Raw genomic sequence first — 26,183 nt, forward strand, 5'->3', positions numbered from 1 at the left:
CATCACATTGCTTTCACATGACTCAGGATCAGTCTATGCACAGAGTAAAAGCTTCTCTTTCTTCCAGTGGAAGAATTTGTCAGGAAGCCAAGATCAGAAAAGATATGTTTCCTGTAGAAGAAGATACTACAGTGTGAATCAAAGCATTCTCTGCCTCTGGTGGGGTGGAAGCCCTTCAGATAATTGGTGATTATAGCTTAGAGAGAGAAACAATACCTCCAGAAAAGCTTTGTTGTTGTTGCTTAGTCGTTAAGTCGTGTCCGACTCTTCGTGACCCATGGACCAGAGCACGCCAGGCCCTTCTGTCTTCTACGGCTTCCCAGAGTTGGGTCAAATTCATGTTGGTCGCTTCGATGACACTGTCCATCCATCTCGTCCTCTGTCATACCCTTCTCCTCTTGCCTTCACACTTTCCCAGCATCAAGGTCTTTTCCAAGGAGTCTTCTCTTCTCATGGGATGGCCAAAGTATTGGAGCCTCAACTTCAGGATCTGTCCTTCCAGTGAGCACTCAGGCTTGATTTCCTTCAAGATGGATAGATTTGTTCTCCTTGCAGTCCCGGGGACTCTCAAGAGTCTCCTCTAGCACAACAATTCAAAAGCATCAATTCTTTGGTGGTCACCCTTCTTTTTGGTCCAGCTCTCACTTCCATATATCACTACTGGAAAAACCATAGCTTTGACTATGCGGACCTTTGTCGGCAAGGTGATGTCTCTGCTCTTTAAGGTGCCATCTAGGTTTGTCATCACTTTCCTCTGAAGAAGCATAGCTTTGACTATGCGGACCTTTGTCGGCAAGGTGATGTCTCTGCTCTTTAAGGTGCCATCTAGGTTTGTCATCACTTTCCTCTGAAGAAGCAGGTATCTTTTAATTTTATGGCTGCTGTCACCATCTGCAGCAATCATGGAGCCCAAGAAAGTAAAATCTGTCATTGCCTCCATATCTTCCCCTTGTATTTGCCAGGAGGTGGCGGGACCAGTGGCCATGATCTTAGTTTTTTTGATGTTGACGTTCAGACCGTTTTTTGCACTCCTCTTTCACCCTCATTACAAGGTTCTTTAGTTCCTCCTCACTTTCTGCCATCAGAGTGGTATCTTCTGCATATCGGAAGTTGTTGATATGTCTTCCAGCAATCTTAATTCCGGCTTGGGATTCATCCAGTCCAGCCTTTCTCATGATGTATTCTGCATATGAGTTAAATAAGCAGGGAGACAATATACAGCCTTGTCGTACTCCTTTCCCAATTTTGAACCAATCAGTTGTTCCATATCCAGTTCTAACTGTTGCTTCCTGTCCCACATATAAATTTCTCAGGAGATAGATAAGGTGGTCAGGCACTCCCATTTCTTTAAGGACTTGCCATAGTTTGCTGTGGTCCACACAGTCAAAGGCTTTTGCGTAGTCAATGAAACAGATGTTTTTTCTGGAACTCTCTGGCTTTCTCCATAATCCAGCACATGTTAACAATTTTTTCTCTAGTTCCTCTGCTCCTTTGAAGTCCAGCTTGTACTTCTGGGAGTTCTCGGTCCACATACTGCTGAAGCCTATCTTGTAGGATTTTTAGCATAACCTTGCTAGCATGTGAGATGAGTGCAATTGTACAGTAGTTGGAGGATTCTTTGGCACTGCCCTTCTTTGGGATTGGGATGTAAACTGATCTTTTCCAATCTTGCTGGCATATTGAGTATAGCACCTTAACAGTGTCATATTTTAAGATTTTAATAGTTTGACTGGAATGCCATCATCTCCACTGGCCTTGTTGTTAGACAAGCTTTCTAAGGCCCACTTGACTTAACTCTCCAGAATGTCTGGCTCAAGGTCAGCCACCACACTATCTGGGTTGTCCGGGATATCCAGATCTTTCTGGTATCATTCCTCTGTGTATTCTTGCCACCTCTTCTTGATGTCTTCTGCTTCTGTGAGGTCCCTACTATTTTTGTCCTTTATCATTTACATCTTTGCACAAAATGTTCCTTTAATAGCTCCAATTTTCTTGAACAGATCTCTGGCTCTTCCCTTTCTATTATTTTCCTCTATTTCTTTGCACTGTTCATATAAGAACGCACTCTTGTCTCTCCTTGCTATTCTTTGGAAATCTGCATTCAGTTTTCTGTAACTTTCCCTATCTCCTTTGCATTTTGTTTCCTTTCTCTTCTCTGCTACTTGTAAGGCCTCACTGGACAGCCACTTTGCTTTCTTGCATTTCCTTTTCTTTGGGATGGTTTTTGTTGCTGCCTCCTGTACAGTGTTACAAGCCTCTATCCATAGTTCTTCAGGCACTCTGTCCACCAAATCTAGTTCCTTAAATCTGTTCTTCACTTACCCTTCACGGACTGCTGCCTTGTCGTGGCGAAGGGTCTTTGGTAATTCAGAGAAGCTATGGGCTATGCCGTGCAGGGACACCCAAGACAGGCAGGTCATAGTGGAATGTTTTGATTAAATGTGATCCACCTGGAGCAGGAACTGGCAAGCCACTCCAGTATCTTTGCCAAGAAAACCCCATGAACAGAAACAAAAGGCTAAGGGATAGACAGTACCAAATGTTTAAAAAAAGAAAAAGGAAGCCACTTGAGGGGCTTCCAGGCAAGGCTGCTGTAGGACCTTGCCTTGTTTGGAAATTTTTACAGGGTGGTCTAAATGATATCTTTTTCTGGTTTCCTGTTATATCTGGCAAAGTGGGCTGCAATCCACGAAAGCTTTTTCTAATAAGATTGACCGATCTTGTAAGGTGCTACAAGGCACTGTGGATTTTGCAGCAGCAAATAACGCAGCTCTCCCCACTGTTTTCCACTCACTTTTGTTTGTTTTCTAAACTACAAAGTAATCTGCTCAGGAGGCTAAGACCTAGGAGCTGCACAATGCCTGGTAGCACTTAACAGCTGGCAGCATCCTTAGAGAGATTAAATGTGGCTTGGCAGCATTGACTCATCTGGGAAGGTGCCAAGCCTTTCAGCCCCTGACAGATTTGCCAACACTGGAGAGAAATAGTAAAGGATTACTTCATCCAAAAGTCATGGAGGGGTGGGAAGGAGGGCCTGGCGTGCTCTGGTCCATGGGGTCACGAAGAGTTGGAAGAGACTTAATAACTAAATAACAACAGGGAAGGAGTATTTCCTGCTTTGGTTCTCCTTCCTTTAGACCAGTGGTTCTTAACCTTTGTTACTTGGATGTTTTTGAACTGCAACTCCCAGAAACCCCAGCCAGCACAGTTGGTGGTGAAGGCTTCTGGGAGTTGCAGTCCAAAACTCCTGAATAACCCAAGGTTACGAACCAGTGCTTTAGACTGTATGTAATATATAGGCAGTCATACAGATTTTCCCCATGTTGCACACAGAGCTTTCTTATACAACCCATATTCTCTGAGTCTTTCAGGAAGTTCAGAATATGAAATACAATGGCTGGGATTCTACTTGTTACACTTGTCACTGTAATGCCAGGAATGTACTTTCAGCAGTGAATTGACATATGTTGTCTGTGTAAAGATTTCCTGGACCACACAGTTTTATGTCTCTCTGTATGAGGGGAATGACTACACTTAGGTACTTAACTTATGGCAATTGGCAATTGAAGGTTATGCTGCTGTGGAACTATATGACAGGATTGTAGCCAGTATTATTTATTTTCCAGTATGACAAACCGCCCAGGGACCTTGTGAGCCGCCCAGGGACCTTTGGGTAGAGTGGGCGGCATATAAATTAAATAAATAAATATAAATTAAAATAAATAAACCATATTGTGGAGGAGAAAAAAAATACAAAACAAGAACACAGAGGAAAACAGCTGAGCTAAAATATATAGACCTGCTGGGCACCAATCTCAGAGACTGAATATCAGCCAGGGTTTCTTAAGCCATTGCCAAATGTGATAATTATTTTGTTTTCTACTATTATTTTCCTTCCCAATTCACCTTTTCAGAACAAGGTTCATAAAGTACATCATTCTCTAGCTGTTTCCTTTTGCTGTTTCCAGAACCAATCTCCAAAAGAAATGAATACCAAACTGGAGCCTAAATAATTACTAGGCATGAAATGCAATCAAACACCACTGTCCCTTCATCTTAGAGCCATGCATGAATGTTTTACCGCGTAGTCTCTGTATTCTGACTCTTATGTCCAAAAAAGTAGACATTTCCCACAAAAGCTTAAATTAAAATATAACCATCTTTAAGGTGCCACAATGTCTTTTTGGCTTTTGTTTCGTTTCATATTCATGGCATATGCTATTATATGTCATCGCTAAAAGGTTTTTATCAGTCAAACCCAAAGGCAGCTGAAGCAGTGAATGAGTGAATCATAATGTTAATGAAATCTGAATTTAAACAAATCCGAAGTCTTCTTCTCAGTTACCAATTAAAATGAATATGCAGTGGTTTCAGCAAAGGAAGGGGTATGTATTCTGTTTGTTCCATTTCAGCAGAGCATCTGTACTGCAAAGCTAGCAGGCTTTGTCCTTTTTCTACATTTGATGCTGTGTTTGAACGCTGAAGGTTAAAGCAGTAGTTATATCTTCCTTTGAATGGAAGGTAAAAAGGCAAAGCCTGCTGATCTTTTCCTATAAAAGGATGTCAAAGAAGAAACTCCCTGAACCAAGACTTTAGCAGAGCCAGCCTGCCTAGCCTTGGGCAACTGGCGCAGCCCCAGGGCTGGCCCAGAAGAAAGGAATGGGAAACCCTTCCTCAGTCTCCTCTACCTGGAAAACCCTGGAAAGGGTCATCATGGTAAGTCAGAATTGACTTGATAGCATGTGCTTATATTACCTTTCTTAGAACCTGGGCTCCCCCTGGTGTCCAGAAGGGGCTTTGTGTGACACAGTTTGGGCACATTGGTTCCGCACCTAGCCTAAGAGCCCTGGTGGATTAGACCACAGTTCCCATACTAACCACCATAGGGGAAGCCCATTAGCAGGATGAGAAGGGCAAGATCCCTTTCCTGCTCGTATTGACCAGCAACTGGTAAACAGCAGCACACAACTTCTGAGACTGCGGGAAAACACTGTGGTCGTTCATGACTAGTAAGTAGGTACGAATCGCCCCCAGCTTCCATGAATTTGTTCAGTCTCCTTTTGAAGCTTTCCGATCTGAGGGACATCATATCTTTGTGGGGTGCCAATTTACCTTGCTCTAGCCCTGTACTGCATGAAGACTTTCCTCCTTGCACCTGCCCCAAATTTCTCACCATTCAGATTCAAGGGATGATCCTGTTGGGTTCTAGTATTGCTGAAGAAGAAGAAACATGTTCCCTTTTCCTCTTTCTCCTCATCCCATGTCTTCTTCTTCTTCTTCTTCTTCTTCTTCTTCTTCTTCTTCTTCGTAGTAGTAGTAGTAGTAGTAGTAGTAGTAGTAGTAGTAGTAGTAGTAGTAGTAGTAGTAGTAGTGTTAATCTTAGAACTGCGGAGCTGGGAGAGACCCTGTGGATCATGGAGTCCAGCGCCTGCTAAGGAGGCCCAGCCTCTGGCTCTGCAGCCAGAACCACCTAAACCCCTCAGCTGCCCAGCAGTTGCCTCAGTCCTGTCTCTCCAAGTCGTCCCCCCCCCCGTCCTGAGCTGAACAGTCCCAAATGTTGCAGTATTCCATGGCAGAGAAGTCCTTCCAGCAGGTTGACCCTTTGGGTTGCTCTCTTCTGCACCTTTCCTAGCTTGACAGTATCTCCGCTGAAGTCCATTGACCAGCTCTTTATGTAGTATGTCGAGGAGGTTTGCACCACAGATTTATATGCAATAGGTTGGCAGAGTTATTTGAGTCCAGTTCCTTTTCTAATTGTTCAGTGTGGAGTTTTGCCCCCTTTTTACAGCAATGTTTTCATTATTTTATCTCATTTATTTAGATTTCTGCCCCACCCATCTAGACCAAAGGTCTACTCTGGACGGCAGAGTATTATTCCACCACAATCCCAAGATCCTTTGGCGAAGCCCTTTCTGAATCAATCAGGGCCCATTACAGATGTCAACAGCATATATGTGAATTGGAGAGAACCCAGTCTTCCACAGATGGACATCTCTTTACGCATGCTCACTCTGAAACACACATGCACCTCCATGAAGTTTGGGGGGAAAATCATATTGGTAAAGGATGACATAAAAAGAGGGTCACCTTTAAGTGAGGACTGGACAATTTCATAGAGCAGTTACTAGGCATGCTGGATCCAAACTCCCTCCAGGACCAGAGGCGAGATGCCTTTATATGTCAGCTGCTGGGAAGCTTGACATAATTTTGCTGGTAGACTTCCTAGAGGCACCTGCTTGGCCATGGTGCAAAGGAGATGCTGGACCAGAGAGAGGTCTTTGGTCTCATTTAGACACTGGATTCTTCAGTACGTTCTCAATTATTACGCTTTACAGCTGGGCTTGGTCACAGGGCTGGGCATTTTTGAAAGAGCTCCTGAACTTAAAAAGACCTTCATGATGACTGCATTTGAAGGACCAATGAGCCTGTGGCAAAAAGGTTGCACACACATTTTGTGGGAAATGGAATAATGAGCAATGCTTCATTATGAATTGAACACCCCTACAATAACTCCCTCTTTCCTAGCTCTCGAACCAAGCTGGACAAAGGCCACCTTAAAACTGCATTAGCAGTCAATTTGTGACCAACAGCCCCTTGTTCTGCAAATCTTACCATGACCCCTTGACAGAGGGCCTTTATTGTCACTGGGGTGTTTCCCCCCTAAGGCCCCATTTATTTAATCCCACCCATCCACCAAAGAAACACAGAGATGAGTTTTTTTAAAAAATTCTTTTTTCTGTTTTTTGATGTTTAAAATGCGTAGGCACTAAGAAAACATTACACTCTGTGGCAAATTAATTTGAAGCCTAATATATTTAGCACCTCCACCCTGCATCTGCACAACTTTGGACAGGCACTGGATGGGAGCTGGTATTTTTCTGGGGTGGAGATCCCAACTGTAGGGTGGGACACAGGTTAGAAATACTAAGCAGGAGAGAGAAAAGGCATCTGAAACACAACAGAAGACATCAGTGAAGAGTAGGGATTCTACCCCCTGCTTACAATTGATTCACACACACACACACACACACACACACACACACACACACACACACACACACACAGAGAGAGAGAGAGAGAGAGAGAGAGAGAGAGAGAGAGAGAGAGAGAGAGAGATCTTCTGGTCATCTCCCTGCCCACCCTGTGAGGCTCTGATAGGAAGTGACCCTCACTGAGAGAGAAACGCAGAAGCAGAGGATGTGCAGGAAGATACCCACTAGGCAAAGAGGTGTTCCACATCCTCCCCTATATTCCCATTCATGCACACACACATATTAGGTGTGGCTTGAGCCTCTGTTCAATGCATGGGAAGAAATCCTGAAAATTTGGGGAAATAGTTACGAGAAACCATTGATCTCAGAATAGGGCTGGCCGATGGAAACAGATAAGCCATTAGACAAAAAGGGTCAAAATGGATGTTTACCACATACAGTACTTAGAAGCAGTGCATTTGTTTGTCTTAACATATGCTTTCCTTCTGTATGTTGTACTGCAACACACTTGAGCTTGTAATTAATTGGTCTTTAGAAAGTAAACAGTGGCTTAATGGAAATCTGATGATTGAGGTGTGCCTTTAGGAGGACGTCCCACGGCCAGAAGAAAAATGGACTAATAGTGAGGCACAGACAATCTCCTCAATAATTTGTTTGGCCTCCAGGGCCTGATCAGATGGGCATTTGTCCCACGTTTTGGTGCGCTGCGGGAGCGGATTACGTCACTCTTTTTCCCACCAATCAGACAATCTGATCACTAGAGTGGACCAGTTTGCCCGTGCCTACCCATGCCTTTTTGAGCCCCATCAGGGATTTACACTTTTTCCCTTGTGCAGTTTGGTGCCCTCTAGTGTGGTCTGTCTCCAGTATGTGCAATTGCTGGGAACAGATCAAAATCAATTTGTAGAGCTGTCAAAGCTGCCCAGGCTCCTTCTACTCTCAGTTTCTGCTATTGTGGTTTAACAAATAGGATATCAGCACATTGAACACTTACCTTGCTCTCAGCTCTTTTTTTTTTTTTTTTTTGCCTGTTCCAGGCCATAACTGATGCACACAACCACGTAAATGTTCAAAAATATTTTTTTTCCTTTGCCTTTGTGTGAAGTGCCAATTAAAACCATGGCTGTGGAGTTTCTACATCAGCACTACATATAAGGCAAAGAAAAAAAAAATCAATTTAATCTAAGTGATTCAACACATCAGGAATGATTTACGGGGAATCACTTCCTCTGCTCCTCTGCAGAGCACTGGGTTGTGTTTTTTTTTTAAAGAGAAGCAGGGGAAGTGTTCAATTTGCCAATATCCTGAAGAGGCTGACTTATTTAGCCACTTCATGATACCAGAAAAAGGGTTTCTTGAGGTCAGTGTGCTATTTGGATATAAGGACTGCACCATGGCATTCGACCCCAAATGACCCTTATTTAGACCACCTCAGTCCACATCAAAAGGGCCAGTGGGTTTGCACCCTCTGTTTCAGGAAGAGCTGGGGTGAAAGCAGCAGCAATGGCTGTGTAGCACAGGAGTAATTAAGGCACAGGGGAATGGCAGGGAGAGCCCGGTGGCGCTCGCCCTTGAAAGACCCATCAGAGCAGTGCACAGAAGAGTCCCTGGGGAGAGGCAGAGCCTAAGGAATGGTGGAAGACTCAATGCATCATTGGAGGCTTCTCCAAAAACAGTGGTGGCTTTCCTGCCTGTAAAGATCCTCAAGGACCCGGAACAGATGCCCCTGCTTTCCATGTGGAGATTTAAAGAAAACTTGACTAGGCTTCCTCCCCATTCTCAGTCCTATTTACCCACACAGGCCCTGAGAATTCATGCTGCAGTAAACTGAACGGCTTCTCTCGACGTCCCAGCATGTGGCTTACAGCGCGGAGAAGTTGGTCATAGTCCTTCTCCATTCCAGACAGACGGCGCTCCTGAAAGACCGACATGAGAGGTTTAGTTGCTTAAGCACCATGCATGGTACATTGCAAAAAAATCAAGCAGTAGGGAAATGGCTTGCTCAGTGGCATGCTATATAAACCACCCGGTAGCCATTTTGTAGCTTGCCTAGTGGCTCCCCTCTCACCAGAGTGAAGTGGGGTTTGTGTGTGAGTGTGGGCATGTGTTTCTGAGTGTGAGAAAAGTGAGAAACAGATTGCCGTTTGGTTTATTCATCAACATGAGGCACAACCGCTGTAAGTAGGCTTGTGAGTGCCCCCTTCTACTGTCCTAAGCCTCTCTCAAACATTTCCCATTTCTTCTTCTCCCCACAGCCGCTGAGACAGTCCTTACCAGACGACTGGCCTTCTCCTCGGTGGTGCGAAGTTTCTCGTGATCCTTCTTCCAGCTGGCCTCTGCACCAGAGACTCTGGAATGGAAGAGGAGCCAGCCTGCTTTACATCTTGTTTCGGGGGTTCCCACAGCACACACACTCCATGCCACTGATTTACTGCCCCCCCTGGCCTGTCACCATCACTCAGCCTTGGCCCACCCCCTGCAAGGCCTCAAAAGGATTTATGGTACAAAGCAGTGGTCTCCAACCTTGGGCCTCCAGATGTTCTTGGACTTCAACTCCCAGAAGCCTTCACCACCACCTCTGCTGGCCAGGATTTCTGGGAGTTGAAGTCCAAGAACATCTGGAGGCCCAAGGTTGGGGACCACTTTAAAGGATGCAATAAAAAGGATGAGGGTTGGGCTTGACTCAGGCAGGAGGGGGGCTTGCTCTTCCGGCACCCAGATGGAAGGAGCTCCAAGATGTCAGAGCTCACCCCTCCACACTCTTCCCACCAAAGCAGGGAGAAATGAATCATAGGAAGCAGCTTCCAGGAGCTCCTGGGCTCACTTACCTACTGCTTAGCTGCACAAGGCCGCTCTCTGCCTCCTCCAGCCTCTTGCAGAGCATCTCTCCTTGCTCATGAAACCGGGTCTGCTCTTCCAGGAGCATTTGATTCCGGGCCCTCAGTTTCTCCAGTTCTTCTTGAAACAGTGTCTGCTTCTCCTTAGTTGTTGTCAGCTCCGCCTGCAGCTCTTCCATTTGCCTCCCGTACTGTGCAGCAAACAAGGTCGGTGGTTAGAGCCGCTGGAGACCGACTGGCAACCGGGAAGTCTCGGTGTGGGTTGCCCTCCCTAGAGGCTGGGAAAGGGAAAGAGGCCAAAGAGGCAGGACAGGCACCTCTAGCTGAAGAAGGGGAGCAGCTGCCCTGTAAGAATCCTAGAGAGGCACCAGGAAGGGCCTGCTTGGAGCCCCTTTCCTTCCAAATGAGGAAGGTGCCCGGTTCTGGTGCTTCAAGAACCTGTTCCTGTCCTCAGTCCCCCTGAACCCTCCTACCAATGCACGCTGTACTCAGCAATAACTATTTGCTCTGCCCCAAGTCCTCATTTTTGTCTCAGGAAGCTCCTGTTCTGTCACATGGATAAACCACTAGGACAGTGGTGGCGAACCTTTTTGTGCTTGCATGCCCAAATTTGGGGGGGGGGGGGGCGAACAGTGAGTGGCGTGCCACCGCCGCAATAGCCTGACCTGGAAGACCGGAACCGGAAGTAGAGGTTTAAGGGGAAATCATGGCGACGAACCCGGACCTGGAAGTGGCAGTAGAAGGGGGAATCCTGGCTGCAGCCACCTCATGAGGTTTGGCTGTGCGGGGGGTGGGGTGGGGGGAAGTAGCGGCCTATGGCTTGCGTGCCAGAAGAAAGGGCTCCACGTGCCAACTGTGGCCCGCGTGCCATAGGTTCGCCATCACTGCACTAGGAGGAGTCTGAGTTGCATCCAGTTTTCAACTCAGTGAATATATTTCAGGGTCAGGAATGAGAAACATTCCCCACAAGAAACTTGGTGATGCACAATATTTTCCATCAAATATTCATAAAATATTGTGCAGGGTATGACAACATTAACAAATGATGTAGGAAACGCTCCAGGATTGGGATAGTCTGATTCTTATTGATTTCCGCGGACTACATGATATGCAAGTCAGTATGGATTAGCCTCTTCCTACTTTGTTCTTCTGCCACTGAGGCTTCCACATTCCTTCCAACAACGTGATCGCTTGAGTCGATGCAATGGGTGACCAGAAGCTGGCTCTCTCTCAGCTTCCGCGTTTAAGGTGGAGAGAGAGAAACAAAGGGGCACTCGTGGGACCATCTGTTCCCCTCAACTGAGCATCCCATTGTCTCAAATTTTTTTTTTAAAAATGTATTGTACCAAGACTAGTGTGCTAGAGCAGCTGAAGATCAAGGGGGGGGGGCAACAAGAGGAGGAAATGGGCAGCCAGCCCTTGTCTGTATCTTGTTAAGGTAGCTCTGTGATAGCTGTGCCTTCTGTAAATCCGGAGAGCTGCAGTAAAGAAGCTTTAACAGGATGCTAAGAAGTGCAGACTGGCAACTTCCTCTGCTCTCTTAAAACAAATTTATCCCTGAGAATTTACCTAGGGAAGCCCGTGTTCCTGGGTACAACTTCAGAGCAGATCACTTTCCCCCCTTTTTTTCCCCTGCTGTGAAAGTGTACTCTTAAAGGGATATGAATAGAAGTAGCAGAATTGTTCTCTATAGACAGGCATTTTCCAAAATTGAAATAAACCCCAATAAGCTTTTAGAAAAATAAAAACAATCTGATGTCAGGGGACTATCTGAATGTTCACTTAGAACTATTGCCTCATAAAAGTTTCATTTTAAACAAGCATATTATAGGCCTCATTCACTCTGAGGGGGGAAAAATATAGAACTGCAACTCTGTTTCATGGGCAAATGGGCATAAGGACTAACCTCTTAATGAACATATTTTGATCTTAGCCTCTTCTAAAGTCTCCACAACAAATGCAGTGGGAGTGGTGACCATTCAGGTCCTTCTCAGGAGGGAATTCTCCATTACCTGTTCCAGTGGTTGCATGGCATACAGGCCACTCTGTGTCACCGCCTCCTCCTCAGAGTGTCGTAGCCATGGCACAGTAGGTTTCCGCGGCAATGATGCAAACGGGCGGAGGTTTGAACATCCCTAAAACACAGGCAACTTTACTGGGGGAGAGCTGAGGAGGCCCTTCAACCACAGAGATGGTAGGCGCTTAACAGACCCCGGTCTAGCCCAACCCTCTTCCGTAGCTGAATATACGACCAAAAAAACAGAATGTCTCTGTCGGGCAGCCACAACAAGGCGAGGAGGACACCTTTCTAGGGAGCTTGGTTTTATGCCTGTGAGGTAGAAAAGGAAGAGTGGATAGCTTGATGTGTCAGGTCTTTCTTAGGGTGCAGAAAACAGATGCAAAGGTTCTAGATTCAATCCCTGGCATCTCTAGCTAGACTGAAAAAAAGATTCCTGCCTGAATCCCTGTAGACTCAGAGCCCCTACCAAGCTGGACCCCCTCCTCCTTGTCAGGCAAATACCTTCCTTTTCAAGCAGGCTTTGAAGCAATGGGGGAGAGGTTTCAGGAATGCTATATTTATTGAATTTAGAGATTTTAAAATGCTTTAAAAGTGTTCGTGTTTTAAGGGGTGGTTTCAATGTTGATAAATGTTTCATTTTTAAAACATGGTTCTTATGGTGTTTTAAACTGTGATCACTGTAGAGTTTTAATTGCTCACGAGCTGCCTTAAGTCCCCAATGGAGAGAAAGGTGGCATGTAAATAACATGAATGAATGAATGAATGAATGAATGAATGAATGAATGAATGAATGAATGAATGAATGAATGAATGAATGAATGAATGAATGAATGAATGGTGTTCTACTTTCCTTGTGGACTTGAGTGACACTTCTCAGCCGGAGCTGGAGACAGTACCAAAACAACAACCCAACAACAGGAGTAACAAGGCAGAGAGCATGGTGCTATCCTAAGCAAAAGACGTCACCATGATTATGTAACAACCTTCAAACTGCACTCTCTCTACAGCCCTGTGAAGAGATTAAAAACCTTGGGGGAAGCTGAAAAATGAAATCAATCTTCTGGACTTTTCTGTGTGCCTGTGCCTTTATGAGAACATAAACTTTCACAGAGATGGCTTGTTCACACCTCTTCCATATCTTCTCTGGCAGAATTGCTCTGTGTGTGTGTGTGTGGGGGGGGGGGGTTTCAAAGAAGGACTGAGCTCAGGAAGACTTTACAGCAGAACCTAACACCTCAAAACTTTACCTTTATATATTAGACACTCACTGTTTATATCTATGAGTTAGGTGTGCTTCTCTGCAAGAGGGTATCCAGATTTTAAAGCTGGGAAGGAAGCATGTAAGAATGATTTAAGCCCTTTAAGAGTAATTATGTGATGTTCAGCCCAGGTGTTAATAGTCCATTCATTTGCATAAAAGAGAATTGAGAATCTGAGTCTTTTTGAAACTCAGTAGAGCTTTAGGGAGGTCATGTTTCATTTTGCAGTGCTAGAGTTACTCACAAAGAGACCTGCCATATATGGCATGTGGTGGGGAACACAGGGTGGTGTCACCCTAGATTTACTCCATCGTTCTAGTTAGGTGAGATAGATAGTGTGAATTAGTCTTTGCTGTTTTCTGGTGTGTTTCTCTTTTGTATGCTCTAATCCTGTAACCACAATTTGCTTTGGTATCTGGAACTATTTTCCTTTTTTAAAAAAAATTAACCTCCACCCCAACCTCTCACTTTTCCTTTTTAAAATAAACTAAAACCCCATTCAAGCTAGTGTCTGGAAAGTGACTGAGAGGGGAGATGTGATACCAATTTCCCAACCTTTAGTCCTTGTCAAGCTACTGAAATAGATGGGAGATGATGGCAGCCTATCACAATTTTTTATATAGAACCTCTGTAGCACATGCTGCCTCAGATGCCGAAGGCATGTTGAAGGGTGAAGAGATCCCAGCTAGAACTCATAGTTTCCCCCTGCATGCTCTCTCTGGATGCTCCCATTCAGAAAAATCAGGAGGCAGAGTGGCTATAGTGAAGAGTCTGGCCAGTGGATTCTGTAACAAGCCCATACAAGCAGATTGTGGGCCTTACACCCCGTCCAGAGCACTGAAGCTTGCATCTAAATCCATGACTGAAGGGTTGGGAGCCCAGCCTATGGCCCAAATTACCTGGGAAGCCCTGCTGTCACCCCCATCTGGGAAGGACATGCCTGGTTCAGGCTTACTGTCCATGACATGTTCTGTGCTCCTCTGCTTTTGTAGACGCCGGGCTGCCTTGCTCTGTATTGGGACGCTCTGTGTGCGATGCACTTTGCTCCTGGTTTTGACTGGGTGCAAAGGGGCCAGTGGCTCTTCCTTGCCTCGGCCCTTTTGAATGCTGGTCATGGACTGACTCTTGATGAGAGGGCTGTGTTTGTCCAGCTCTCTGGGAGGCACAAATCCTGGCTTCTGGTTTTCTGTCTGCCTGGAACACAAAGATGGGTGGGACAGGGAAAGCAGTCAGCTCCTGAAAACACCCATTTTGTGAGTGCGGAGGGAGCTGTCAAAATCGTCTAGCGAAAATCAGTTTGTGGAGCAGGGACCAAACATTGTCCAGCGAAATTCCCCCATAGGAATTACTGTTTTGCGCATCACTACAGCGATTGCAAAAAGTCAATGTCTAGCGAAAAAGCTGTCATGCGCGGTAACTGTCTAGCAAGGCACCACTGTACGTATACGGTATATTTTAGTCATTTTGAAGGTTGCATTGGGAAGAAGGTGTGCTAGAAATGAAATGAAAGGTGGCCAGTTCAATCCCGAGTGTGATCCAAATCCAGCTGCTGCATTTTCTAGAAGGCTGACTTTCTTCCTCCTCCCAAATGCTGGCGCCTCCCACTCCGCCATTCGTCCCTATGCACAAACTGGAACCACAGATGCAGTTGCTCCTTACCTCTCCTCTGTGTTTGGCTCAAGTCGAACAGAGACAGGTACCGGCGTTCCCTCTTGGATGGCGCGGAGGATGGTGGGCAGAGGCTCCAGTTTCTCCTTTGTCCGCTTATGGGCATGGAGCAGAAAGAATCAATGTAAAGTTCCTTCTTTGGTTGCGAGGGGGAGACAGCAAATGGGCTCTGTGTCCCTGGCCAGGCTGGCCCTCGGAGGTGTGCTTCCCCTTTGGCCAGTGGGCGCAGAGGCTCCCACTCACAGCCTGACCCGCTGTGTTTGACTACCGCTACAGTTCAGGCAGACGCATTTGTGTGCACGTCCCTCATCTCATTCTAAAAATGCCTCTTGCCTTGTGCAAATTCGCGAAACCATTATCAGCAAACGACAGTATAAGTATTATTGCAAAAAAAAAAGTGCTCTAAGCCCTAAACCCAATAACCATCTGCTTTTACCCCTGCCCTGCTGAACACAACCAACGCCTCCCCTCCCATGTCTGCCTAGTTCTCAACCAGGCCCCATGTTGTTTCCTTTGCCAAGCCCCACTCCAAGGGAACTCTTCTCCTCCAGACTGAACTCAATAATAACAGCACTGGCCAAGGAGTTAGCAGCACCCGATGCTGTGAAGGAAACAGTGGAAGTTGTTGAGCTGAGCTGCAAGGCAGCCAAATGTATGGGATCCCAGTCAGCTCCCAGGAACCTTGTGGTTAGACTTGGAAACAGGCAAGCCCCCTGATTACTCGGGCCCCCTTCCTTCAAATTGCATCCCAGTCATAAAAAGCCCTCTGGTGTCTTGCCATTGGGGGGATTGGGGGGGGGAAATACGAGACGGGAAAGGCAGAAAATCAACGGGTGGTGACACACATGGACAGACGGAAGTTGTACCTCTTCCAGGGAAGAGAAAATGTTACACAGCAAGGAGTGCAGGATGGACAGTTCCAGGGCGAGGTCAATGGAGTCCTCGTAGGCAGCCATATGGATGGCACTGCCAGGGCTCGAGACACTGGTGAGGAACGACTTCATGGTGCCCCAGTTGCGCTCCAGAAACTCATTCATGAAGCTCATGTAGGCCTCCTTCTCTCCAAACCTGTAGGAAACCAAATGCCAGGGTAATGTCACCGTGTCCAGTATCACTGGGGCCTGGGGAATCACGTGCTAGCTACCAGAGTTCACAAGGGTTGCGGATCAAAGGTGGGAACGACACCATTTCTGTAGAGCCCTAAGCCCTACATGTACACCAAAACTTTTGATCTTCCTGCCCTGGCAAATCCATTAGCCCCAGAGAATCAATCCGGCACCAGTGACTGTTATGAAAAACCAGAGCTGTTGTCTTCCCTCATGATGGGCAGTTTGTTGACGGAGGAGGTACCACCAGGTAAGGACCACCAAATCTCTTCACCACCCTGCTTTTAAGCTGCAACCCCAGGCCACTCAGCCTAGAGTGGTTCATACACTAGTTCATACACTGTTGTCAGAAACCGCAACACTTCTGTCAGAGCACACCTGGGCTCATCCTGCCCACTTCCTGAAATTGCAAAAGGATCACAGTGGAACTTCAACCTCTGGACTTCAGCCCAGGGGTCGAAGTTCCGCTGTGTTCGAGTCACAGAAGTGCTGAGACGTTTTGCACATGCTCAACCTCTAAGAATGGGTCCCTGCACAAGAGCTATTAAGAAGGATCAGGCCAAAAGTTAATCTGACCCACCATTCTGTTCCCTCTGTTTGGAGAGAAGGAACCCCCCCCCCACCTCCCAGACAGCCTAGAAGCAATCCTACTCACCCCCTCAGCTTTCCCAGCCTCTGGGCAAGATAATAAACCTCACTGAAGGGAATGAAATGCCAAATGGTCATGTATGGCCCTCTGCCAGGGTGAATTAGTCTTTAATCCCATTTTAAAGCCATAGAAAAGCTGCTCTGAGGACCAATGTAAAGAATACTGCACAGCACTTGTTCCTGTTTTGTTACCTGTGCACTAAATCCTTGGCTTTGCTGGCAAATGGATGGGATTAGTAACTTTTTATCATGATTATCCTCTTTATCACTACCATCAGAATTGCTGAAAATAACATATGGAGGACCTCAAACAAAAATCAGACCCTATTTCCATCCTGCAAAAGGGGAAGTTGATAATTAGAGGGGATAAAGTACAGAGACCTTGTCCCACTTACAAATAACTCCCCCATCACAACAAACATTAACCAAGTTCTTAGTTTGATATTTCTAACATGAGTAGAGTGAGATGGTTCTGTATATTCAAATTCTGTTATGCCAAAGAAACGAATACATATTTGTTTCTGTTTATTTTAAAAGTTTTTTTTAAAAAAATGACCAAAAAAGCCTTTTAAATGAAGTGAATAAACCTCTGAGGAAAAGTATAATGACCCTTACCTGCCATGTGTTCTGTGCATACAGAGAAACCTATGCCAACCAACTGATGCCAGTATTCTGAATACAAATCTGCCAAGTTTCCTTGAAGAACCGCCTGCAACAGTTTCCCAAGGCAAAGCCAAGAATGACATCAAGCCACTTTTCCTGGGCACAGCCAGGAACCCCAATTACTTACGTAGTGAAGTTGGCCAGATTCTGGATAACTTTGGCCACCAGGGTGAGCGTGCGGGAGGTGGTGTCATCTGGGAATGCCTGGGTGAGGCCAAAGAGGCTGGGGGACATGATGGCCGGGCAGAGGAAGCGCAAGAAGAGGGAAGCCGAGATGAGCCGCCGGCCAATATTGGCTTTGCCCCGCAACTGGCACGCCTCCTGCCAATTAGCGAAGACCTCACTGAGCTCTGCTGGAAAGGAGCTGCAAAGAGACAGACGAGGAAGATGAGAGAGCCGGCCTGAAAAAAAAAGCTTCATGGTGCAATGCGCTGGGGAGTGATCCAAAATCAAGCCACAAACATATCGGAGCAGTAAAATAACAGACTCAAAAAAAAAAAGGCCTCCTGGCTACTGTGGCGGTCCACTGCAAGGACTTGCCCGCAGCTAGTGAAGGGAAAGGAAATGAGCTGCCCCGGTCTCTGACACCCAAGCCTCTGCCAGCAGATAAATGCCCTCCACTCCCCCGACCTCTTCCCAGGAGTGCTGCAAGGAAGACCAGAGAAAGCAGGGGCAGCAGCTGCCCTCCCAGAGCCATGGGGCCAGGGCTCTGCTGAGCTGCTTTTGTGAATGCTGTTCCCAAGGGGGTCCTCAGAGTCGAGGCCAGGGAAACCTCAAAGCCTGTCCTTCCCATCGTGCCTGGTTTCTGAGGACTCCCGAGAACTGTGGTCCATCAAAAGGGGCCCAGTCTTCTGGAAGCCCCACCACTGCCGCCGCCTCTTCTGGTGTGCTGTAGGAAGACGTGATGAAGGGAGGCATGATTGCTGAGCTCAATAGGGATGGCATTTGCTTCCGACTGCAAGCAGACTTTGGTTGCCCCTAAGGCTGAAGCCCTGACGCCTCAGAGAGAGAGCCCATACTCAGATGGAGCACTGCTGTTGGCCTTTTGCTTTCGGCTGTAGGGTTAGGGTTAGGGAGGGAATGCTCTTTCCTGGGTGGGATTTTCCTGGCCCAGCCGTGCAGAAATGAAAAGCCCAGCTCTCCTCATCAGAGGGAAAGCACAGAGACACCCAGTGGGGAGAGATCGCCTAGTGCCCCCCCCCACTCGATACACTCACAGGGTGGAGTCCGCAATCTTTTGAAAGACCTCTTCGCAGAGACGCTGCAGGCTGCTGCGGTTGTTCTCTAGGTCACACGGTGCGCATTTGCTGGGATCCACTTCGCAGCTGTCCTCCGAAGGGCACAGCCGAGCGACGGTCTCGCCTGCAACACAACCCCACGCGCTTGAGCTGCAGCCAAGCTCCAGCAAGCTACTTGTGGACTGCAATGTGGTCCTCACAATTCTGGGTCAGATCAAAGGCGCCTTTTCAGCGTGGCCCTGTCTCCAGCAGGAAGCACATCTAGATCCTATTGAGGCTTGTTAGGCTTCCATGGAGATGCTCTAGATCAGTGGTGTCGAACTGTGGCCCTCCAGATGTTCTTGGCCTTCAATTCCCAGAAATCCTGGCCAGCAGAGGTGGTGGTGAAGGCTTCTGGGAGTTGAAGTCCAAGAACATCTGGAGGGCCACAGTTCGACACCACTGCTCTAGATACACTACACCAAAACCCATGGATCTATCTATGGAGCCAGCTTGCCATTAGATTGTTTTCTCAGGTGGCGGACAAGCTGGCTATGCAAGTGCATGTCTTCCTTCTGTGGCTGCTGCCGCCATCGCTGCCTCAACACCACCCCTTCTGCTTTTTTTATTTTATTTTATTTTATTTCTTCTTTCCTTATCCTACCCCATCTTGGTAACCCTTTCTTAAATTAATTGTTTTTAACTAATATAGTAATTGTATTTTTTATGATTATATATATTTTAATATTGATATATTTTATGTTGTAAGCTGCCCCAAGTAGACATGGTCTAGAGGGGTGGGGTATAAATGTAATAAATAAATAAATAAATTTGGAGAGCTGTGCCTGAGGACAGCTCTCCAACGCCTCTGGGCTGCCAAGCCAGAGAGGCGGAGACATCCCTCCCCTTTTCAATGGATGCATCAGTGCCTTCACACCTTTCCCTGCCTGCACCCTGCCACTAAAGAAGGATGAGTCAGTATTTAGCCCGAGTTCTCATGCTTACAGAAACTGCGACTTTTAATACACCCCTTCGACCATCTCCAGTTTTAACTGGACCTTCAGACTCAATTGCTCAATTGTTCTTTAAAAGATAACTCTTTTTAAACCACAGCCATCTGGACTGATTGCAAAGAGGAAGAAAGTAGTTAAAGACCTCCTTTCTCAGAAGGACACTGACTAAACAAGAGGCAGTTACTAGGAGCGAACAGGAAGGAATTAACCGAAGAGACCGTATCTCAAAGAAGCTTCAGTAATAAAACCACATGTGAATGACCTGCGCAGCAATAGTTAAAACTATGGCATCGGGTTTCTGGGTAAAACTCGAGTGAATGAAAGGAATGAAAAGGGTGGGTGGAGGACAAAATATTTTTGACCCTTTCGAATCCACGTTGGTTTCTGTGTGAACTTTTATGGATCAAAATCCACTTCTCCAGACACATCATCAGAGTTTCCTTGGAAACCTGTTCTTACAGAGTTACATTTAGGCCAGAATAAAAGTGCTGTGCCCACTTACAGCTCTTTCTGCTGAAAATTAAATGCATTTTCTATGGTCATGGGCTGTAGTTTATAAGAGCAAGTCATACCAAAAAGTAGTTCTAGTGTGGCTACTTTGCCTGCCCCATGCTCTCTCACCATCAGCTACAATGGCTGGGAATTCTGGAAACGATAGAAGGGAGGCCATGAATACTGTCATTCTCAGAAATCAAGATTTCTTCTGGACGATGCCATTCTGGCCATCAATATGTCCATCAGCAGATGACTGCACCGGTTAGTTTATGAAGTCAGTGATGTGGACTCTGGAGTGGCCTTCAGCTGCAGGGATCGTGATACTTTTTATGGCAGCAACATAGCAACAACAAAGCAGTGGGGCAGGGGAAAAAAGTCTAATGGGTTCTGCCCAGAGACCCAACCAGTTGACTGCCACTCAGCTTACCCAGTGTGGCCAGGAGGTATGGCCCTCCTACCAGCTTCATATATTCATCGATGGCCTTGGTGGCAAGGGTGTTCTCGCGGAAGATCAATGCTTCCCGCTCATCAAAGCGGTCCAGCTCTGCCACTCCCAAGTCAATGAGAAAGTCCTGCAAGGTGGGAGGGGAAAAGAAGAGTCAGGGAAGGAAGCCCTGCCCTGACTTGAGAGTCCAGCGACATTATACCCTTGGCACACTTCTGGGAGAGGTGCTCCCTCCACGGGCGAGAGATGCCTCTTTGTTGTATCTTGCATTTAGATGCTTTGCTTTATGAATAATAAGCATGGACTTAGAGTGAAAAGTAGATTTTTGTAATTCTGATCGCTGAGGCATGTATCACCGAGAAAATCCCATTGTGAGAGGGAAAATGTCTCAATGGGGTGGGGGTTGCAAACCTCCCTCAATATCTAGTTTGACCCCAGAGAGCCCCCATTGTGATCCAGGCCTCCAACATTCACAGTGGACAAGGGCAGACAAAACAGAGTTAGTCTCTCCGTTGGCCTGCTTTCTGAGAGTTGGAAGGGTCCTCCTGCAGGGCCAAACAGAAGGAAAGCAGCAGAACCGACACGAGAGCAACTGTTCAAGGGGACAACCCGTATGTTGCAAGTGCACCGTGAGCAACAACCCAGGCCCTCCTTCCCAGCCTAATGTTTCTACCTTGGCTTTGCCTGTGCTTTGCAACACGCGCACCAGGACACTGGTCAGCTCCTCCTTGTCCCTGGCACTGAGGCTGGGCTCCAATCCAGCACACAGCTCCCGATAGTGGAAGGTGAGATACTCAGCAAACTCTTTGTATCGGACAATGGGCAGCACGTGGATGTTACAGTAACGTCCTCGTAGCCGGAGGGCGGGAGCGTGCAGCTTGTCCCTGCCCAAGGGATACCACTTCTCCAGGGGCTGGCGGACATTAGCCAGCTCCTTTAGCAGGAGGGCCAGGATGGCCACGGGAGTGCCTCCCTTGGGCAGCAGCTGCTTCTGCTGCTGCTGCTGCTGCTGTCCGTCCTCCTCCTGCACCAGGCAGATCTGCAGTTCCATGGCCGGGGGCAGAGTCTTCAAGTCAAAGTGCTCTCCCCAGAAGATAGTGCCTGTGGGGCTGGCTGGTTTAGAGGTAGTGCGAGCATACAAGGTCCCGTCCAGTTGCAGTTCACAGAGATAGCGCTTCCTGGGAGACAGGTCGCGGGCTTCGTACACCCAAAGACTCAGCATGCGTTCGGTCCGTTCACAATTGTCCTGAGGAGAAGGTTAGGAAATTGCATGTCGGGCAAGGCAAGGAAGAGCGGGGCATGAGACCATCAGGCCATAGAATGGAGCAGCTGTGAGAGACAGGGGGTAGGTTAATGGAAGAGAGAGAAAGAGAGAGGAGATAAAGGCCAAGGCAGAAGGAGGATCAAAAACATAAATGCCAGTGGAGAAAGGGAACAGGCAAACTGGTGAGATTTCAGGAAGGAATTCAGGGCCGGCCTTTGCCTTTAAGCAGATATCAACTCCCTTGAGATATTCCAGCAAGAATGCTTCACAGGAGTGCAGACTCAGAGTAGAGGGCAGAGGGCAGGGTAGGTGGAATCATATAGAAAAGGGGGCAAAATAAAAATGAACTTGGTTGGTGGGAGGAGTGAAAGGGCAGTCAGGGTTGCTGGCCGCAGCTCCTCAGTTACAGACTTGAACGTTGCTGCTCTTACCATACTGGGCTGAACAGCTCGGCGCCAGTCTTCCATCCAGCGACTCCTCTCAGCAGCAGAAGCACACCTGAAGCATCGCCGTCCACCAGCACTCAACACCTGAGAGAGGGAAGAACATAGCTCAGGATGGCCCTTATGCCGGCCTTCCATTTGCTGTGACTGACCTTGTCCTTTGACCACGGAAACAAAGGAGAGACAACAAGGAGGAGGAAGGGTTGAGACCCAGTCATAAACTAGAACAACATGGCTATACGGCTTCCTCTTACCAAGGATTACCAAACGAGCGCACCGGCTGCGCTTGTTCCTGATGAGGCCTGACCTGGCCATGGCGGCACATGCCTCAGTTACATCCTGGCTGGATTACTGTCATGCACTCTGTGTGGGTCTGCCCCTGGAAAGTGTTTGGAAACTACGGTGGATCAAACATGCTGCAGCTGCTGTGTTATAACTAGAACAGGTTATAGGGATCACATAACCCCCTGTTACAGCAGGCCCACTGGTTGCTGATCCATTTCAGGGCACAATACAAAGTGCTGGTTTTGTACTGTACTCTAAAGCCCTAAACAGTCTGGGTCCAAGCCATCTCAAAAACTGCATCTCTTTTTATGAGCCTGCTGAAGTGCTAAGATCATCAGGGGAGGTCTTTCTCTTGGTCCCACCAACTTTTCCAGGTATGTTGATGAGTAAACGGGAGAGGGCTTTCTCTGTTGCTGCTCCCAAACTGTGGAACTCCCTCCCATGGGGGGCCAGGCGGGCTCCAGCTTTGCTGCCCTTCTGCCAGCAGGCGAAGACAGGCCTTCCCATAGGGAGTGGCTGTCTGAGAGGGTTTTTTAAATGTACTGTTGTGTCTTGTTGCTTTGTATCTGTTTTTGTTGTTGGTTTTGTGTATTGTTTTAGTATGGTATTTGTTTGATTCTTTTGTATTATTTGTATACTTACTGTTTAAAATATTGTCTTCTACTGATGTAAACCTTTTTTGGGTTCTTTTTAAGGTGAAAGGTGTAGTAAAATATTTTGAAAGACAGGCAACTTCCTCCGCTCTTGAACCCTAGGTCTTTTAGGGGATCCTCCCCTTCTTTTACAGGAAGTCTTTCTTTCCTTTCATAGAAGCCTGGTCCCAATAGAAGAGCTTCTCACAGCCCTTCCTGTAACCAGAACACCCTTATGAGCAAAGGTAAGAGCAGATGAATGAACTGTAAACTCAGGACAACTTGGGAAGGCTGGGAAGCAGGGTTTCCGCCCCCCACATCTTGGACCAGCTGAGGAAGAAGAGAGAAGAGCCCTTGAAGGCACACCGAAGCCATTCTTTTGCCAACAGGGTTGGAGGAACACCGTTGGATGGTTAAGGGAGTGTAGCTTTCAGTCTGACTTGAGCCCCAGCATCTTTTTGTTTCTAAAAGGTCTGCTGTGTGGGGGGGGGATGATGGCATCTTAGTTCAAGGGTCATCAAGAAGTCCTTACCTCAAAGCAATATCTCTCTCCCAGAAGGCTGCTGTGAAGTGGGCGGATCAAGATGTCCTTCTCATTGTCCAAGTCCAGGAGGACAGTCGGGCCAGGCAGGGCCTCCCTTAACAAAGGGACAGAGGGGCCAGGATAGTATAGGAGCACACAGAGCATATGGACATCCCAATCCATCTAGCACAGGCCCAGCAGCAACATTACCATGTATTTTCAAAAGGCGGCTTGTCATTTTTTGCCTTTATTGCTTTAAAAGTTTGCCCCACATCCAATTTCTTAACTTTGTCCCCATAACTTCCTATCTCCCAGGTTTTAATATCTCTGGACTGATCATGCAGCTTAGCAGCAGCCTCTGACTGAAGACGTTGTCAAAGGCTTGCCTCTACTTTAGCTTCTAACGCTCCACAGTGAGGGAAATATGAAGTCGCAGGGCATTTGGGTTTCCCCAGGTCTATTCATGTTAACCGGTCACACAGGAAGGAAGAAACTGGCAAACCAGGCTTGTTTGCAGCTTGTTGAAGTAACCTTGCAAGAGGCAAAGTTACAGGAGAACTACTTCATATGCTATAAACAAAGGCCGAGTGGCAATTTCTTCCTCTCATTCTTTATTTCTTTCTCTTTTTTGGAAGGTGTCTAGGTGCCCTAGTGCAACAGCACTGGCAACAAGCTGTTTAAAAACAAAAGCCGTATTTCCTTCCCACAGCCACCACGCCTTCACATCAACCATAGCACTCACTTTTCTGCCTTGGTTCAAGCGATCACATTGTCCAAACCAATGTGAATAATTCCACTGTGCTAAAAAGTATAAGCCCCAGCAGTGGAGGGGAAAAAACTACGGGTGGTGGTGGGAAAACTGGGCTGAGTCACATTTGCCTTTATGTCATGTGGGCAACATACAAAAATGTGAATCAAACTGTCCCAAATCCTTAGCATTCCCTGCATTTTTGGTCAGTGTATTCACAGCCTCTGTCTCATGTCCTGTTACCTTCCTACAGGGCAAACTCAGAAATGGATGGGACCTCAGAAGATGGTCCTTTTGGAATTCAAGAGGAATCAGTGAATATTGAAAATCTACCTTGTTCTGATTTAAATGTGTAGATCATTATGAGCTATACGTTTTTTCTGAAATATATTACCATCCCACACTTGATTGTCTTGATGAGTAACACATACTCTTGACAAGAGGCTAATGTTAGGACAGAATAAGGAGAAAGAAAATGGTTTGCCATTGGCAAATGTGTCAAGACAAAAATATTTTTATTATCTCCTTATCAGTTCAATTTATATGACAAACATATAATATGAAAAGCTAAGTTCCAATTAGATGAATGAAGACTGAAAAGTGGCAGAAGAAACATCAGTAATTTAAAATATGCAGATATGTCATTGCAGATGAATATTGCAAGAAAAAGCAACAACTTGAAATCACTACAGATGAAATTTAAAGGAAAGGGTGCAAAAATAGCATTGTAACTGAGCCTTAAGGAGACAAAAGTCATGATTACAAAAGAATTACATAATTCTAATCTTGATAATGAAAACATCTGAACTGCTAAAGCTTTTCTGTATCTAAGTTTAATTGTTAGTCCAAGTGGAGACTATAGCCAAGAAATCAGAAGAAGACTGCGACTCAGAAGGGGAACAATGAAGGAATTACAGTAGAAACAATCCTCAGGTCTAAAGATATGTCACTGGAGACCAAGGCCAAGGTCATCCATACAGATGTGATGTATAGATCACATATACAGATGTAAAAATTGGACAATGAAGAACATTGGTGGGGTAAAAATGGATTCATCCTAAATGCAGTGTTGGTGGAAAGCTTTATGGACCACCAGGAAGGCAAATAAATGGACTTTAGACCAGTTAAATTTGAAATCGAATTAGAAGTCAAAATTATAAAATGAAGCTCACTGTTGAGCAGGGCTGATGACAGCTGCAGCTTAACGAGTTCTGAAATGCCCCCACTTTCCCTCTTTTATCGTAAATGAAGAAAAGTCTGAACAACTTTAAGAAAACAGAAGATGAAACTGTATGTCCATATCCTTATAGTCAGGATGGAAACCTTGTGAGATATTAACAGGGAGGAGAAGGAATGGCGCTACCACAACTCAAGCAGTGCATTTCAATTATGGAGTCAATAATGAGGGAGGATAGAGAAATCGTTAGAAGCCTCGGTTCCGACCAGGCTTCAGAGCCTTACCTGTCACCATTTACAGCAAGTTCCACTGTGGCCTCCGACTTGCCCTGGACCTTTCCCTTCCGGTCTCTGATCCGTCTCCACAGCATCCCCTGGAGAATCAAAACAGTAACAGAGGAGGCGGTCTTGCTGTGGCAAAGCAACCTCTTTTGACACAGCAGGTCAAGGAAGGGTCACTGGAAGGAGCCACAGATCCCCAAAGTGGAGCTTCGCCAAGGTACACGGGCTCCTCCAGCTCTTCATAGCCTCACCCTGAACAAGGCAGACCATACATTCCCAGAGGCTGAGAGCAAAAAGGCGATCAAGCCACACTCTTTTAAACCTTCAGCAATGGAGTCCAATGACTTCCACATGGAAGCCAAGCCACATGCTAAAAAAGAAGGGACAACAGCTCCCCACACAGCACACCACTGCTAAATACTCAGACTCTTTCCTGCAGCCATCATCATTGGGGAAGGGACCAAGGA

At 46.6% G+C, this 26,183-nt stretch overlaps 1 protein-coding gene across 6 annotated transcripts in view; it reads right to left on the reverse strand.

Annotated features, from left to right (window-relative positions):
• Nucleotides 1-6,998: 6,998 nt before the first annotated feature.
• RASAL3 (RAS protein activator like 3) overlaps nucleotides 6,999-26,183 on the reverse strand; it is a 38,909-nt gene continuing 19,724 nt past the window's right edge. For 5 of the 6 annotated variants that reach the window (XM_020791659.3, XM_078386649.1, XM_078386651.1 and 2 more), the window contains exons 6-19: nucleotides 25,720-25,808; nucleotides 23,520-23,625; nucleotides 22,059-22,157; nucleotides 21,037-21,609; nucleotides 20,346-20,490; nucleotides 18,411-18,555; nucleotides 17,321-17,557; nucleotides 15,643-15,844; nucleotides 14,768-14,871; nucleotides 14,008-14,302; nucleotides 11,842-11,964; nucleotides 9,821-10,020; nucleotides 9,267-9,342; nucleotides 6,999-8,908 (exon numbers count right to left, since the gene is read on the reverse strand). In XM_020791659.3, coding sequence (XP_020647318.3) covers nucleotides 8,753-8,908; nucleotides 9,267-9,342; nucleotides 9,821-10,020; nucleotides 11,842-11,964; nucleotides 14,008-14,302; nucleotides 14,768-14,871; nucleotides 15,643-15,844; nucleotides 17,321-17,557; nucleotides 18,411-18,555; nucleotides 20,346-20,490; nucleotides 21,037-21,609; nucleotides 22,059-22,157; nucleotides 23,520-23,625; nucleotides 25,720-25,808 — 2,550 coding nt within the window. In that variant the 3' untranslated portion in view covers nucleotides 6,999-8,752. The remainder of the gene's footprint in view (nucleotides 8,909-9,266; nucleotides 9,343-9,820; nucleotides 10,021-11,841; nucleotides 11,965-14,007; nucleotides 14,303-14,767; nucleotides 14,872-15,642; nucleotides 15,845-17,320; nucleotides 17,558-18,410; nucleotides 18,556-20,345; nucleotides 20,491-21,036; nucleotides 21,610-22,058; nucleotides 22,158-23,519; nucleotides 23,626-25,719; nucleotides 25,809-26,183) is intronic. The other variant, XM_078386653.1, reaches the window with a different exon arrangement.

The sequence above is a fragment of the Pogona vitticeps genome, chromosome 2, assembly GCF_051106095.1.
Source record: "Pogona vitticeps strain Pit_001003342236 chromosome 2, PviZW2.1, whole genome shotgun sequence".
NCBI lineage: Eukaryota > Metazoa > Chordata > Lepidosauria > Squamata > Agamidae > Pogona > Pogona vitticeps.